Raw genomic sequence first — 17,736 nt, forward strand, 5'->3', positions numbered from 1 at the left:
CCCAAAGGCCAGGCCAGTATGAAAGTGAGGGCAGCTCTGGATTAACAGCCAGAGATCTGAAGATAAACCAGGGCAGATCACATGCTATCAAATCTTATTACTGCACCAAAGATCTTTCCAACACCCAGATATAGGGATAAAACCAAAGTGGGTTAACTAGATCTGACTGCTTTTGGTCTGTATAGCTGTTTCCAGAGTCTGTTGTTATAAGGCTATTCATTTTGTGTTGTCCACCATATGAATTGCATGAGTGGAAGTAATTTAAGTTCTGTTCTTTCCCATCAAACTTTGCCTTCTTTTCTTTTCCAGTGCAATAATGGAACACAAGGAGTTATTAAAAGTTCCCTGGGATTGGCAAATAGGTAAGAAGATAATTCACTTCATTGAAAACTGTTGCTGAAGAAAGCAACAAGAGGAATAAAGCTTAGGGGGGAGTGTGAGAGGGCTAAAGGAGGCAAGGTTTGCTATGTTCATTCATGCTACTGTCAAAGGTTGGAACTGCATGCCTCAGAACCTTTTGAAATGATCTGTGCCCCCACTCCTCTACTGCCATTTTATATATTCCCTGCACTATTAGGTTAGGCAGAGAAGAAGCATGTGAATGTCGTGAGTAGATCATTCTGGCAGCAGAGTGACTTAACCAATAACAGGCTTCTCGTTCCAAGATTCATTGCAGCACTGAGACAAATAACCAGAGTGGTTGTTAAAAACCAGCATTTTACACTCAGTGCAAAGGAAAGAAAACAGAACTTAACAAAAAACTATAAAAGAAAATTGCCTGCACTGGATTTTGCAGGTCCATAAAACCTTTTCTGAGGGGAGCATTTCTGCATGCAAATAGTTAATTGCTCTCCAAGTGAACTTGGTGAGTTGTAGCAGATATGTATTTCAAGTACGTTTTTGGTAGCATCATGCACAATGACTATACTGCATATTAAGCAGGGGGTGGGGGCACCATTGGTTTGTTGGTGGAAGGCATTTACCTCATTAAAGAGCTGGAGGCATGGAGTGACTTTTACAGATGCTGCGGAGCAGGTCAGTGTGGGAACACTGACCCATCCCTCCCCACAGGTGACCAGAAGAGAAGGGGTACTATAGAGGTCCATGCCAGTCAGAAAAAGCCCTCTTTTATTTGGACCAGATAAAATGGATTGGTAAAAGATTTAAAGGAGGTATTTTTTAAAGGAGCAGAAACACTAGGGGTTCAGGGCTCTTATGACTGCACAGCAGGGAGCCAAATCCCCCTCCTTTGTAGCCCCATCCAACCCTCATTCAAGGAGGGGGTACGGCAAGGTCCCAACAGCAGGTTGGCTGGAGTTCAGGATGGGTAAGCGGGAGGGCTGTTGGAAGTCCCCAAAGTATATATGACAACCTGCACTGTATACATTTATCTGCCAGCTACTCCCAGACAGTTAAGAATAAAGTTGTGGCCTAATTAAATCACATCCAGTGCCTTCTGGCCTTCCAGCATAGCTAGACAATGAAATTCATACACTGATTCACTTTGCACACTGGGTGGCTTATTCCCTTTTCAAGTTGGAAAATGATTTTGAGTCTAAGATTCTGTTCTGATAACTCAAGCAAATTATTTCCCCTCTTTAAAAAAATCAACATTTAGGGACAGACAGTTCCTAAAACGTCACGGTTGGCATCTGTGACAATAGAAACATTTATTCAAATGCTAATAACACACAATACTGTATTCCGTGCAAGAATTTGAAATACTGAGCAGGAGGTCAGGCTTTAATTATACAGCAACAGCATCTTGTTAGCCTAGTTTCAAAATGAGCATCAAGGTATAACCTTAGAAATATGGAAATCAGCTGGTTATACAGGGAATCTCTGAAATGTGGAGTGATAAGTAACATAGTAGTTTGTTGCTTTCTTTACCGCTTTATTTACTATTTCCTTTAATTATCCTAAACTGTAATAGAGCAATGCATCTGTGATGAAGCATCGTCACTACAAGTCTTGGAAATTTTACACAAGATTGAAAACTAAATGACAAATCAGTTAAAGTATCAGCTGAGGAACAAACCCTTCTACAGATTGTAGATTCATTTGCCTTCATTCATCTGAGATCCTTAACAAAGCTCTAACAGAGCTTGGTAACACTTCATGTTAAGAAGCCTATGATCATGAATTAATTTGGTACTGATGGTACCAGCGGTCATTATAGTGAATTCATCTCCTAGTTATTTGGATGTCATTTGTAGTTTCACAAGAGTTCTGTTGTAATTCAGGATTAGTTAAATGTGCCCTTAAAATAAAGTCACACCCGGTGGTCTCCACTGCCATGAAAATGTCTTCCCAAGTTAGTCACAATGTCTAAGAGTACAGGGAGGAAATCAACCTGCCAAGAATGGTGTACTGCTGTACTTGTTTTGTGAGTGCAATAATTTGAAATGTGGTTGAGTTGCCAAAGAACATGGATAAAATGATGATAACTTTGTATAGTTTTGAATTCTTCCCTGGTTTCCACTGTACTTGGTGCATTTCCCATTGCATTGGCAGCATTGTAAGTTTGTCAAGTAGTGATTGACAAGACTACATCAAGGAGGACACAGCCTTGCTTGTCCCTAAATAGTTATCCTGTGCAGCAGATTTAAACTTGTGGCCTAGCATGGTTAAATCTTCAGCCCTTTGAATGGTTGTGATAAAGTCATAGCAGGCAACCTAGTAAATAACTAAAGATGGCCTCTTCCCATCTACCATAATTGTGTCATTAAGAATGTAGGAACTAACATTCAGCTGATGTAAAAGGGAAATGCTTTTGTGTTGGGAAGGTCCAAGTCCTCCTAGCATATAACACATGTAACATAGGATGTAACCCTCTTAGCTACTTAGTTCTTCTCCTGCAAGGTTCTTTCGCACGCAGGACTGCTGTAAACCAGTGTAGCTTCATTTTAATCAGTGGAGCTATGCCAGCTTCTATCAGCTGAAGATCTTCCCCAAAAAGAAATGATTTGACTGTACGAATCAAGTGGAGCACTGTAATTCAATTGTGAGGTGAATAATGAAACAGTAACAACCATGATAACAGTAATTTGATGTGAGAGAGAAGTAAATTTGGGTCTCAAAGAGGCGCATCCCTCACGAGAGGTATGATTTTCTTCTCTAGCATCCTTTGTTGTTTGTTCTAAGAAGCAAGTTTAAGAAATCTTTGCAAGAAATGGTCTCTGACTGTCAAATACCAGTGGAACTCTGGATTTCCTAGTACAATGGTCAAGGCTAAAACAAGCCGATAAGAGCCATTTAACATGCTGAGGCATTTCTACTCTGAAAACTGACTCTGTAAAAATCACATTGGGGGTTCCAACTTTATGGTCTCTCAGTAACTTCCAGATCAAATTTGATCAGTTTACAAGTAAAATAAGTATTTTTTTTCTGGATCTGCTAGCCTTGTAACTTGGGCTGTGAAAGTCAAATGGCATTCTTTCTGGCTCATGCACAGTCACCAATAACTGTCACCCAACTGAAGTGGATTATAGGTATAGTTAAGGGGCAAATAAGATGCCATTTTTTACACTCAACCTTCAGAGTACAACCACAGTGTAAGCATTCTTCTGCTGGAACCAGAACACAGTTTGAAAAAGTGACTCTGTGAAAATGCAGTTAATTCCCTGACAAGAGTATCTTAATATGAAGAATGTAATGTAAAATGCTATTGTTCATAGACACCCCAATTCATCAAAGCACTTAACTTTAAGCATGTATTTAGATCCCATTGAAGACAGCTCGGTGATATATTCTTCATTTCCAGTTGCTTTTACAGGCATTCAGACTGCTCTTTGCAATGAGTATTTGCACCTGTGCCCTGCCAGCTCTCTGGTGGTTTGCAGAGTGTTTCATGGAGCACCATTGATGTGATGACTACTGTTTGAGAACTGCTCGCTTAAAGACTGGAATAACTTCTTTACCTGAACTGGTCTGAAGCCAGGAAAAAAGAAGCTGAAGTAGTGCAATTTGCTGAAAATTTGTCATTAGACCAAATTATACTCCCTTTTGTGGAATCATTGTCCCAACACAGAATGGCAGAGCTGGCATAAAACACTCCTTTCGGTACCGTATGTGGGAGAATCCCATGGATACCCATGTACAGTGCTAACCATTAAAATGTCACTGTTTGGTAACAGATACAACATTCACAACAGTGATTTCATATTCTAAGTCTAGATTGAAATTGTGATATCAGTGTGTGGTAACTTTGGGCATTTGCTGATCTCTTAGGCTGACCACTATATATGTTTTATACAGAGCTATACTTCTGTTGAACTGCTTCTATGAGTTCAAACCCAGGAGTATTATGGCAGTATTTGTCTGCTGGGTAGCCTTTTTTTAAAAAAAGATATAAAATCAGCAGGACTTTATTCATTGTTATTATCAGTCAATTCCATATTTTGTACTTTCAAGTCTCTGGGAGTCAGATTCTCTGCAGTTTTAAGTTAATGCCTCTGAAGGGCTGGCATGAGTCTAAATTTAGTTCATGCACACATTGCAACATCCAGTAGCAGGGGAATTATCATTTGCTTGAGCGCAGATGAGTGGAGAAGTTGAGTGTGGTTTTTTTTGTTTTGTTTTTGAAACTTGCTTTGGGATTTACCACCAAGTAATTGCTGCTGTGAATTCTTCCCTGGTAGGGCTTCACCTGGTTTTTTTTTAAGTGAAATTACTTTTTTAATAGAATGTATTATTTATATTACATTAGTGTCTAGATGTCCCACTGTGTTAGGAACTGTACAGACACATAGTAAAAGACAGTCCTTGTCCTGAAAAGCGTGCAATTTAAATAGACAAGTCAAACCAAGGATGAGAGAGTAAATAGAGGCACAGAGACATACAGTGATTTGCCCAAGGTCACATGAAAGATCAGTGGCAGAGCCAGGAACAGACTCTGGATCTCTTTATTCCCAGCCCAGTGCCCTGTCCATGGACAGTACTTCATCTGCATGTGCAGTATAATCCATTTTATGGGCCTAATCCTGCAATGTGCTGAGTGCCCTCAACTCCTGTTGAATTTAGTGGGAACTGAGCATATTCAGAACCTTAGAGGATTAGGTCCAGTTTGGAGGATGCCCCAGAACACACTGTTTCATTTCCCATTAAGAGGAATTCACAATTAATAGAAGATACTATTTTAATAGTAAAGCTATTCTCATGGGAACTACAGAACACTTTGCATTATTGGACTAGTCCAAAACTGTTGAAAAGGCAATATTTGCACAGGGATGGGTAGTTAGCTTGCTTCCTGCTCGACGGCAGGGGCATCTGCAAGACACACAGCATAGCTGCTTAATATGTCTAAGAGGGGATGAATATATTCTATCATGTAAAAATGGAGCCAGCCACATACAGTCACCTGGTGATCTTCTGAATGAGTGAAAGAGAGTTTTGATGAAAACCTACTTGAGTGACTGATACTCTAAATGTCATGGAGAAACTTCAGTGTCTCAGTGCAGACTGCCTGACAACAATCCAGATGGACTATCCAACCATAGCATCTGATGTCAAGGTGAAGCAGCATTGAAGAATTGCATTCATCCAGTCAGGGCACAAAACGTGGACACCCCAGCGGGCAGCATACCAACTATGTGCACAGTCAAAACAGCATGAATGTCTAATTTAGAATATTCACAGCAAACTCCTGTCAAACAAGCTACAGGCCAAAAATTATTCACAGAATTTATTATTTGAATAATTTTGAATATCCAGCATATTTGAATAAATTGTGATGAGCTCACAGACAATTCAAAAAGAGAACAGGTGTAATTTGTTCTATAAATAATTCATTACTAATTAGACACCAAGTTCTATTGATTGTGTGATTGTCCTAATGAATGACAAACCTGTAGTCTGCCAGGTCCCATCACTTACACTATTTATACCACACCAGGCAAGATATCTGCAAAGCAGTTATTAGTACACAGGTTTCGGTACACATTTCTCATATTTAATCAGCCGTATTTGCAGTTGATTTAAATTGATGTAGCTCACTGACTTCAATGGAGCCGTAACAGCTTACATCAGCTGGGGAGCTGGTCCTGTGTGATTTAGACATTCGTAGCGATTCCATGATTTATTAGAGGATTTTACATTTCCATTGTATAGTACATATTTATATTAATGCTCCAAGTATGTCTATAAATATATACACAGGTTAATAATTTAAATAAATGCTCTTTGAAAAAAATATTCTTAATTTTTTTTTAAACAGTGTGACTTTCTTCTTTCTCACAACACAAATTCAGGCAATATGAGACCTTTGGATTATCTGTGGAAGATTGTTTTATCTTGTTCCTCTTCCTCCAGGGTTGCTGTATGTTGGCTTTAGTGCCTGTATGTTTGGCCTCTACAGCTTCATGCCAGTGGTCATTAAGAAAACCAGTGCTACTGCAGTCAACCTCTCCCTGCTCACAGCAGACCTGTACAGCCTATTCTGTGGATTATTCCTCTTTAACTACAAGGTAAATTTAATAGATTATGTATTTGAATGATGACTCTGTCTGAAGTAGTGTCAATGCTGAGAAATGAATCAGTCTAAGGACCACAATGGGAACTGCTGTTTTTTTTATTGGGTCTATGCAGTGAAGTGGAGAACTTTTGATGTATCTGTTATTACTTATTAAAAGTGCAGTCTTCCCCATACTCTTCTTTCCCCCAATGTAAACCACTTTTTGTGTGCTTCTCCCTTGTTCTGAAATTACCACCTCTGAGAGAGAACCTAATTCAGTCTCCATGCCTACTTAATCCCTCACCCCCATCCTTGACCAGATCCAAACTTGTGTATGAGTGGAAAGTCACTTTATAAACCATTAACAGATCCCACATATTTCTGCAAGATGATGAGCTTGTTTTGTGTTTCACACTGTATCTGAAATAGTTTTAACATTGAATTATTTTTGCATAATGCCTCTTGGCTGTCCAAAATATAGCTGCAAAAATGTTCTTTTTGTCAGCTGTCCCAGTGGATTGGCTGTTAGTGTAGCAGAATGTGAAGGAGACTTATGTTAAAGTCAAACCTCTAGCTCTCAAGCCATCTGATATTTAGAACATGGCATAGGCCACAGTCCAGGCCTCCAGTTGCAAGGGATTATGTCACACTATTCAGAACCCTCCCTGGGTGGCCATCTTAAAAATGGCATGATGCTCTTGGAGGCAATTGCTATGTAGACATGATTTATTCAGAAAAGGGAGGTGACTTAATGGGGAAAATGATGGCCTGGAAACTAGTGGAGGAAAATGAAAAAATGATGATACTGACCTGGCAAACAATCCAGAGTCAGGGTATAATGTATCTGAATGGTGAGGAAACGTCCACATGCAAAACTTCAGGGCCCAACCCAAGAACAAAAATTCTTATTTGCCTATTTTTTCATGCTAATGATTCTTCAAAGGCATTGCAGATATCAAATAAAGATGCATATGGAATCCAAAACTAAAATAAAAACACACTGGAGAGGGCACTTGCTGGAGCACGGGACTGATTAAGGGATATGGAATCCCTGACTTCTAGATCACCAATTCAAATCACTAGTGACTGAAATGTGTTACTATCTGATGGCTGCTTGGAGTCTTATAGTGAAATGTGCTTGGTGGTATCGGTCCAGTTTCTTGTAGACAAGTTGCCACATCACAAAAAACAGAGATGGGCAAACCCAGGGTGGATTTGGTTTTGCAATGTCGTTGGTCATTTTGCCTTAACAAAGCCATCCATATTCCACAACAGAATATTCAGATCCAGGTCCCATTTTGTCCAAATCATTATAATTCTGGAGGGTAGCAAGAACTGGATACGTGATTTTAGTTTTGGCCCATGTATGCTCCAGACAGAGATGGACAAAAAGATGTGTGATTTTGGTTTTGCAAAACAAACCCTGGTGCTGGATCTTAGTCCAGTTTTACCTGAACGCTAAAGTACAGGGGATGGATAAATGGTTCCAGTTTTGTTTCATTTCTATAAAATATATTTTAAAAAAATAATCAATTGATACCATTGCCAGGAGTCCCAGCCCAGACTTTGAGGACCAAATTATCATGAAGATTGACCCACATTCATAAGTTCTTGTGGGCATGAATTTTCTGTTATATGCATGTGTGCAGTGCCTAGCACAATGGGGCCTTGGTCTCCACTCAGAGATGGTGATTGCTACCATGAGAGATATAATTAATAACAATAGTATCATGATCCCTCCAGTTGGAAGCCCAGTTGGGAAGTGTGGAGAAGCTTGCCCTGCCTCTACACCAAAGCAGTACCAATCTCAGTGCTGTCAGTCTGTCTCCTTTCACAATCTTCATGGTGGCCGGGGAGGAAAATTTAGAAAGAGGAAAAGGGGTTGGTAAAAGAACTGGATTAAAATTCCGGCTCTAGCTGTCTAAACATTTACGTATCAAATTAATTTCTCTTGTTCTGATCCTTAATCTGATCTTTTTCTCTGGTTTACTATCAGGTATGATTTTTATATGAAGAAAAGCTATGAAGTGGGCTCTTTGCATGAAATAATGAAGTCTAATACATATGCATTAAATAACCTAAATTAATTCCCCTTCTAGGACGGCATCTTTTCTAGTTTCAGAAAAGCTGTTCTGTTCCCAGCCCAGCTGTACCTCTTCTTCTGATGCACTGTTCTTTCTATTTATTGCTGTACTGACCAATGGGTGAAGCCCCACTTCACATCAAATGGCTTTATGCCAAATTAGAATCATCTGAGTGGTTTAGTGCCCCTTACAGAATATAATTTTATGAGGCTTTCAAGAAACAGTTATGATTTTTCCCTGTGCCACTACTTTTATCGCCTGACAGCTTTATTGCACCTACAGCAGTAAATCTATGAAAATCCATGGAAAATACAGGAAATGAGTTTTACTGGGCTTACAGCCTCAGAAACCAAACTGAAGAAGAGATTATATTTGAAGTGTTTTGATTTGTTAATATTTCAGCTTCTTACAACAAGGACTCATGCTATCTTGATATATAGGACAGTATGCTTATAAATAAACCAAAATCTATATGTATTATATGCACCCCATATGTTAGTGTCTCTGTATTATATTGGCCAGTCCCCAAATGTTAGTCTGTAGTAAACCAAAAATATAGCATGTATCTCAGAGTCAACTTTAATGGAGAATTAATAATGTAATAAGTGATTTTTATATATTGAGATAGATTTCTGAGTATGCAAATTGCAGTTCTTTTTTTAAAAACTAATCAAATTATTTGAATTCTGCCAACTAATGCAGTCATTTTTTTTAAATCAGTAACTGAGTCCAAATGTTCTGCTTGTGAGAGAAAGATGTTTATCAATGCCCTGTCCAGTAGCTGCATAATTCTCATTACTGAATTAACAGCGTAAGCATCGCATTACACATTTTCATCCCATTTATCCCTCTGCCTTCTGAACCTTCTGGCCCAGGTACAACCCTTTGACCTGTCTCTCAAGAGTGATCTAGCTATCTCCCTACTTGAAAAATAAGGTCCATCAGGATCCTAAAACTGAAATAAGATAAGGAATTAAAGGAGTTGTTTGGTTTTCTTATTTCTATCATATTGAATCAGGCCACACACTCTCCCAATCTCTGTCTAGGTCTCTCTCTTGTTTTTTAGCTTCCGTGAAATACATTTGTGGTGGCAGGGAAAATGAGTGCTATATGGGATGTGATGTGGTGGGCAAATTCCACGGTAGCCCAGCCAGGGAGTTAATTCCCACCAAACAGAGCCAGGCAGAGGTCCTATTATAACCTGTGGATTTTACTCAGCTTGCACATCAGAATACATACTTAAGCAGGAAGAGGTAGCAACTTAGGGGTGTGTGGGGAAACAGCCTGCCTCTCTCCTCCAGTCTGAGGAGTCCATCGGGTGAGAGACTGAAGAGGCAGTTTGTTTGGACTTTATTTCTTTTGATTTTTTTGTTACATGACCCTGGCTTACTTGACCTCTTTCAGTGAGTGAACAGATCAATCTGGCCTAAGTGGACAGTTGTACCGTGGGATGGTACTCCAAGTAGAGGTAGCTTCATTTGACTGGAGAGCCAGATACAGAGAGCTACGAAGACTGGGTAACATACATACACCCCAAGGAAGAGAGGGAGGCAGTGGAACTAAGTGACCTGAGTCAGGAAGCAGAGAAGGCTTGATGCTTGGAATGGGTGCCTGCTTCCTTTTCAGGTCCCAAGCTGGAACTTCCAGTAGAGGGCAGGCTAGGCTGCACCTACCCTTCAACCACATCATATCAAAACAGGAACTTGTCACCTTGCCATATTCCCACAGGATATGAGTAAGGTTGCAAGTTTGTCACGAAGGTCACGGAAGTCATGGATTCCGTGACTTTCTGTGACCTCCATGACTTCTGCAGTGGCCAGCTGCACCAGCCGCTGCTGGGCAGTCTTGGGCCACTGCTTCCCCCAAACACACACACAGCAGCAACAGGAGTTTGGTTGGGGGAATGAGGGTTGGGATGTGGGAGAGGATGAGGGCTCTGGGTGGCTCTTACTTGGGAGCAGACTCCCCAGAAGCGGCGATATCCCTCGGCTCCTAGGCGGAGGTGCAGCCAGGGGGCTCTGCATGCTGCCTCCAGCTGCAGGCACTGCCCTCACAGCTCCCATTGGCTGTGGTTCCCCTGAGGGATGTCACCACTTCTGGGGAGTCATGAAGCCTGGAAGGGAGCCTGCCAGTCCTGGGCAACTCACTGCCACCCACTCCTCACAGCACCAGCAGGGGTCCCAAGCCCCCCTGAGCACCTGCAGCACCCCACCCCATAAACCGCCCCCCGAGCACCTCTGGCGCTCCCCCAAGCACCCGCCCCCCGGCACCCATGGCACCTCCAAGCCGCCCCGCTCCCCAAGATATAGTCAGGGATGTATAGTACAAGTCATGGACAGGTCATGGGCCATGAGTTTTTGTTTACTGCCTCTGACCTGTCCATGACTTTTACTAAAAATACCCACTACTAAAACATGGCCTTAAATATGAGTAATTCCCATTTACTTTAATGGAAGTTACTTGGAGCAGAGATGGGAGCAGAGAAGAGGGAGAATCAGGTCTCTGGTCTTATAGTGAAGCCTAACTGGCTCTTCATATGTATTCCAAGTTACCTGTCTCTTCCTGTGTGGAAACATCTGTGAAGCTAATACTTCCTCTGTTCTTGCAATTCACACTGGGATTGTGTCTGTCCCCTATGCAAGTGTGTATGGGGAGGGAAAGTTCTTGCCCTCTCTTCTGCCATTCACACTTGTGCAGGGCCAGCCATATTCTGTCCCTTAGTTTCATTGTAGTGTCAAGGTTGCTGCTATATTCCAGACTAACTACAATTTATATATAAGGGATTTTAATTTTTTTTAAAACTATACAAAGAAAATGTACAGACACGAAACAATGAAGGCAAAAATAGAGTGAGCTATACCCCTCATGGTCATGTGCATTTTACCAAAGTCCTGCTGCATAGGTAGTCCTTTAGTGTGAAGAACCAGTAGAGGGGATGTTATTTACTTTGCATTACATTTTGCCTCCATCTTGCAGTTTCAGTTCTTCATCTGCTACCCTAAACTATTGTGTCATATTGTTGTAGTCTCTTAAAAAGCTTTCACCTTCCACACTAAGCTAGCTCTGTTTTGGAGATGTTTTCCATATCCCAGATTTGGAAAGTGCTTTGAGAACATCCAGAATGGAAGATGCTAAATAAATGCAAGATATTTTTATACCATATCGGTATTGCAATGCCTAGGCATACTATGGGCTGAAATAAGGACATCAAGGTAGCCTTAGTGACATGACCCTGGAAAGTATAATTTAATAGAGTCATAGAGTTATAGGCCATAAGGGACCTCCTATATATACAGAAAGGCATCCAGTCTTGATTTAAGAAGATCAAGAGACGGAGATTCTAGCACTTTCCTCGGTAGTTTGTTCCTGTGATTTATCACCCTCACTGTTAAAAAAATTCCGCCTTTTTCCGCTTTGAATTTCTCTGGCTTCAGCTTCCAGCAAGTGGGTCTCATTATGCCTTTCTCTGCCAGATTAAAGAGCCCTATAGCACCCAGTACTTTCTCCCCATGACAGTACTTACCTGCTGTAATCAAGTTACCTCTCAATCTTCTTTTTGATAAGATAAATGGATTGAGCTCCTTGAGTCATTCACTGTAAGACATTTTCTTCACCCCTTGAATCATTTTTGTGACTCTTTTCTGTGCTTTGTCCAATGTTTCAGCATCCTTTCTAAAATGTGGACACCAGAACTGTACAGGGTAATCCAGTATCCATCCCACCAGTGCCACACAGAGGTAAAATCACCCCCTACTCCTCCTCTCTGTTCTCGTTTATACATCCAAGCAGGGCTGGCTCCAGGCACCAGCGCAGCAAGCAGGTGCTTGGGGCAGCCAACGCAAAGGGGCGGCACATCTGGGTCTTTGGTGGCAATTCGACAGCGGGTCCCTCGGTCCCTCTCGGAGGGAAGGACCTGCCGCCGAAGTGCCGCCAAAAAATGAAGCAGTGGCGGTAGAGCTGCTGCCGAAGTGCCGCCAATCGCGGCTTTTTTTTTCTTTTTTTTCTCCTTGCCACTTGGGGCAGCAAAAACGCTGGAGCCGGCACTGCATCCAAGAATCGCATTAACCCTTTTTCTACAGCATCGCACTGGGAGTTCACGTTGAGAGTTGTTTGTACACTATAACTCCTAAATCCTTGTCAGAGTTATTGCTTTCCGGGATACAGTCCCCCATTTGGTAGGTATGGCCTGCATTTCATGTTCATAGATGTATGACTGTGTTTGGCTCTATTAAAATGTGTTTTGTTTGAATAGGCCCAGTCTACCAAGCAATCCGGATTGTTCTATGTGACTGCCCTGTTCTTATCATTTTTTACCACTCCACTACTCTTTGTGTCATCTGCAAATTTTATCATCAGTGATTTTATATTTACTTCTAGATCACTGATGAAAATGTTGAACAGCATCAGGTTCCTATGGAACTCCACTAGAAATTACATGTTGGTTTTGGGGCAGGGGGTTGGGATGCAGGGAGAGGCTCAGGGATGCAGGCTGTGAGTGGCGTTTACCTCAAGTGGCTCCTGGAAGCAGCGGCATGTCCCTTCTCTGGCTCCTACACTGCGGCGTGGCCAGCTGGTTCTGCATATTGCCCTATCCGCAGCACCACCCATTGGAGCACCTCAGGGGGCCATTGGAATGTGTAGGAGCTGGAGGGGGGCTAGGCTGCGGCTTCCGGGAGCCACATGGTACAGCTCCCGACCCTGCACACAGGCTGGATTGCTGGAGCAAGGCCATGCAGTGGCTTCCAGGAGCCACGTGGTGCAGACCCCGACCCTGCACCCCAGCTGGAACACCAAAGCAGGGCCATGCAGCAGCTTCCAGGAGCCACGTGTTGCAGCCCCCGACCCTGCGCCCCAGCTGGAGCACTGGAGTGGGGAAATGCGGCTGCTTCTGGTAGCCATGTGATACAGCCTCCAACCCTGTGCCCCAGCTGGAGTGCCAGCAAGCCCCAGAGCCTGCTCCCCAGCGGGAGCTCCTGGGCCATCTTAAAAGAGCTCACAGTCCGGATCCAGCCCATGGGCCATAGTTTGCCCACCCCTGATCTACACAGTTACCTTTATCAACAAAATTAGTAATCTCCTCAAAGGATTAAATCAGTTTTATTAGACAAGGGCTATTTCCATCAAATCATTAATTTCCCGATTGTAGAATACAGTATTCTCTGGCTGTCACTGATGCACCAGTACCATCAATGCCAGGAAATTAATGTATGATATCCCTGGGTTTATTATTTCCCTTCGTTTTTTGTTTGGCTTTTTTATTGTTTAGGATTTTTTTTCTCAGCCTTAATGTTAATGTCAGTTTTTAAAATTTCATGCTCTTCATTTTTAAGCATATGTTGTACTTTAGTTATTTTAAGTAAATTGTATTCTCACTAAGTAATCTAAGCAGTTTATTTTACATTTTCTGCTAGCTAGACCATGCATGCTGATTATTTTCTGCATCAGCAGGTTCAGTCACACTATATTATATCATTACCTAGCAAGCCAAACACAATAAATTATATTCTGAACTGGCAAATCCTGTTTTATCCAAGATTTAGCCATTAAAATTCAGATATTCTGGACATAGCAACAATTTATTAATCAGGATAATTTGGCTATTACATGGATAACCAAAAAAGTCACAAATCCTGCTGTAAAAGTTAATAAAATAGGGATTACAAAGGAATCAAGAATGTACAAATAAATATATGACATTCAAAACCCTTTTAGTATTAGAGTCTTATAAGTGTTAGAGGTTCAGAAGAGGACATATTTCATATTAGCTCTAATATCAAAGTTTCTCCATTGAAGACTGTGGATGGGTATTTCATAGACAGTTCAAGAAACCTAACACTATGAAAAGCTGTTTTTCTAACATTATTTAAAAAAGTACAGAGTGCTAGATTCTGATCTCATTTATGCAAGTGTTAATCCAAAGTAACCCCAATGAGCTTTGGATATACACTGGCTTAACTGGGCCATCTGGCCCCAAGTAAGAAGCTATTAAAAAAAATACCAAAAAAAACCCCATAGAATTGCAGCAGAAGAAATTAGGAGCTTTCGTTGAAAAGAAAGTCTCTAAATATCTCAGCCAAGGCCCTTGAAGTCAATAAGAGTCTTTCAACTGACTTCAATGGACTTCAGGTCACGTCCTAAATTGGCAAAATCTGATACTTGAGAAGGAAATCTAAAAGTACTTGATAGCTTAAGGACTGTAGAAGGCTGCCTTATGACCCCCCCCGCCCCATATGTTCCATTTTAACATATGAAGAATATAAATGAAGCAGTTAGGCACCAGCATGGTTAAAAACACTGGAATTCTTCAGCCTTCACTTTTTCACTAAGAAACCTCAAAGTGCTTTACAACAAAGAGTTCAAACAGCCCTTTTTCTTCTGTTCACAAAAGATGGTTATTTTCTCTATTTTTTCCCCTAGCAATAGTCAGTCAAATTGATCATTTGAAAGAATGTCCTAAACATCTGAGAGTGATCAAACAATTTCAGAAAAAGGTGTTGCTTTTTGGGGGGGTTCTTTGTAAACCAGAGTAGGAGAAAAGGTTTGAACCAATACACACGTTGCTTTTTCTTCTGCTGCAGTAAGGGCCTGAACCAAGGCTAATTTAGGTCAATGGGAGTCTTTCCGTTCTCTTCAATTGCCAATGGATTGAGCACTAAATTTCAAGATCTGACAGGTGCTCTGTTGCTGGTCCACTATTGTAGGTTGAGTGGGAGTCAGGGAAGGCTAAACAAATAGCGCAAGGGATAAGGGCCAGCAGTGACAAGAAATGGGATTATAAATGAATACGGGTGTGTGGGTCAGATGTTACTACTGCTGGCTGCTTTTGCTTGAGAACAGACAAGTGTTCACAATTCCTTTTCTATCCTGGCTGAATTATTATAACTCAAAACATTTGTTTACAGTTATCCACCGATTTTTCAAATGTCAAGAACCTGCATTTCAGGATATTTTCTCCATAGATAAGTTTATACTACAAGCTCTTTGAGCTAGGCACAATGTTTATCTGCGAGCTTGAACAGAATCTCAAACAATTGGGCCCCTATCCTGATAAGGGCCTCTGGACACTAACACTACAAATATTTCATATTAATTATGCTAATGACAAATACCATTATCAGTGATTCAAACTATTGATGATATATAGCAACCTGATAGTTTATTTTACTTTTACTTTCTCTTCCAACCTATGAAATCCCACTTACTGTAACTCACCCTCAGTAATGCGGTTACTATTAAGCAACACGGTGAAATTGTACTGTTTATGTGCCTTCCATCTGAGCAGACAGAGTTCCAAATCAATGCCTGAATTTTTTTAAATCAATTAGAGACCAATTCTAGAGAAAAATCAGACTTCCAATCTTGAAAAACTGGCTTGCAATTCAAGAGAGTTAGAGATGTTTTTAGTTGCAATGAGAGCCCCTTGTCATTCTTTGCTCTCTCTTCATTGGAAGAAACAGGAACTAGTTTTGGTAGGACCATACCAGGTTATCCTCTGGTATGACTCTGCAGAGCGCTAACTCATAGTATAAAATTCTAAAGTGAACTTCAGGGGAGGGCGCAAAATGGAAAATAACATGCTCCCTAACAAGACATTTCATAGTCTGACAGTAGATTGTTCGCAGCTTCACACTGAGATGCTAGTTCTCTGAGAAACTTGCATTATCAAGGGACTGCTCCTTCTTTTGCATGCTATCTTGTATTTAAATTTATTATTCATAAATCATAAACCAATGAATTGTGAAATAATTTATAACTGCCATTATCTGGCCATCAAAATGTACTGCATAACAGGCTGCAACTGTAACACAGAGGTAATGTGGAGGTTTCCATTCCAATAAATCACTTTTTCAGATGCTGTTACTTCACAAACATCAATTGCCATAGGCTAATAATGTTTTAATGAATTGTTTCAATTTGGATTTTTGGATTTTAGTTTTAAAAAGACTGTTCACAATTAGTGTAACACAACACCAAGCGTATGAGTGTATTTACTTCCTTGTTAGGGTACTATAGCTGCCTTTTTTCTGATATGAGATTAATGGTATGTTGACTCTGTGATTTAGGGGGGAGGGATAGCTCAGTGGTTTGGCTATTAGCCTGCTAAACCAAGGGTTGTGAGTTCAATCCTTGAGGGGGCCATTTAAGGACTTGGTCCTGCTTTGAGCAGTGAGTTGGACTAGTTGACCTTATGAGGTCCCTTCCAACCCTAATAGTCTATGATTCTATGACCTTTTATTATTCTAGGTTGAGTGTATGATTGATAAAGACTAAGGATGACAGCAGTGTTCTGGACTTTGATACTCTAAAGCTGTATATCAAATTGTAGTGATGTCTCTACTATGGCCCTTACTTTTGAGAATCAGTAGATCATTGGCCAGAGTAACTTTTTTTAACCAGCTGTCCTCTGAAAGAAAGATGCTGCTTCTCCAACATGTAAAAAATGGACGCAAAACCTTATTATGCCCTGGTCTTACACACTGCTGAGGTAGTACTGCCTTGTTGAAGTAGCATGTGTGTGTGGGTGGGTGTGTTGAACTGCATATCCCTATCACCAGAAGGAATTCTTTAACTGTGTTTATCCCAGAAGGGTACTGTAGAGACTATAATAGCACCAGGGATGCTGAAGTGCTATTTGGTGAGTCCAACTTGTATAATTTAATCATCTTCATTTTTAAGCAAGACTGTGGATTATCTGAAAGATGGGAGAATAGTAAGTAGCTCAACCTAAATACATTTGCACTCCTTTTAAAATAAACACTTTTTGTGATCATTTGTTCAAGTGCGGTTTTGTTTATAGAGATATTCACAGAAAGGGAATTTTGAATGAACTGGAATTTATTTAATCAAGATAAAGAAGCAATAGCATGTGACTTATCTGAACAGTCAGACAGCTCAAATATCATGTTGCAGATATTAACTGCTTCAAAAGAATACTTGCAATGAAAATGAATTGAAGAGGTACAAGTAGCAAACAAATGTAAAAATCAGTCTGTTCATGGACAATTTGGGAAGAGGAAAAAATCTAAGTAAGCTATGTTGTCCATTGTCCAAATGTTTGCTCAGATGTACTTGAACTGAAAGATTTACATTCTCAAAACAATTATTTTCTGGGAAAGAAGGTACATTGCCAAAATCATGTGCTTTGTAGTCCAAGAGGTGCTGATTTCCGGTGAAACTTTGAACCAATGTTGCAAGTGTCCT

The 17,736-nt window shown here is 40.8% G+C and overlaps 1 protein-coding gene across 2 annotated transcripts in view; it reads left to right on the forward strand.

The window, feature by feature from the left end:
- SLC35F1 (solute carrier family 35 member F1) overlaps positions 1-17,736 on the forward strand; it is a 408,883-nt gene that overhangs the window by 363,575 nt on the left and 27,572 nt on the right. For both annotated transcript variants that reach the window (XM_075063901.1, XM_075063902.1), the window contains exons 6-7: positions 310-362; positions 6,310-6,464. In XM_075063901.1, coding sequence (XP_074920002.1) covers positions 310-362; positions 6,310-6,464 — 208 coding nt within the window. The remainder of the gene's footprint in view (positions 1-309; positions 363-6,309; positions 6,465-17,736) is intronic.

Source organism: Chelonoidis abingdonii, chromosome 3 (assembly GCF_003597395.2).
Source record: "Chelonoidis abingdonii isolate Lonesome George chromosome 3, CheloAbing_2.0, whole genome shotgun sequence".
NCBI lineage: Eukaryota > Metazoa > Chordata > Testudines > Testudinidae > Chelonoidis > Chelonoidis abingdonii.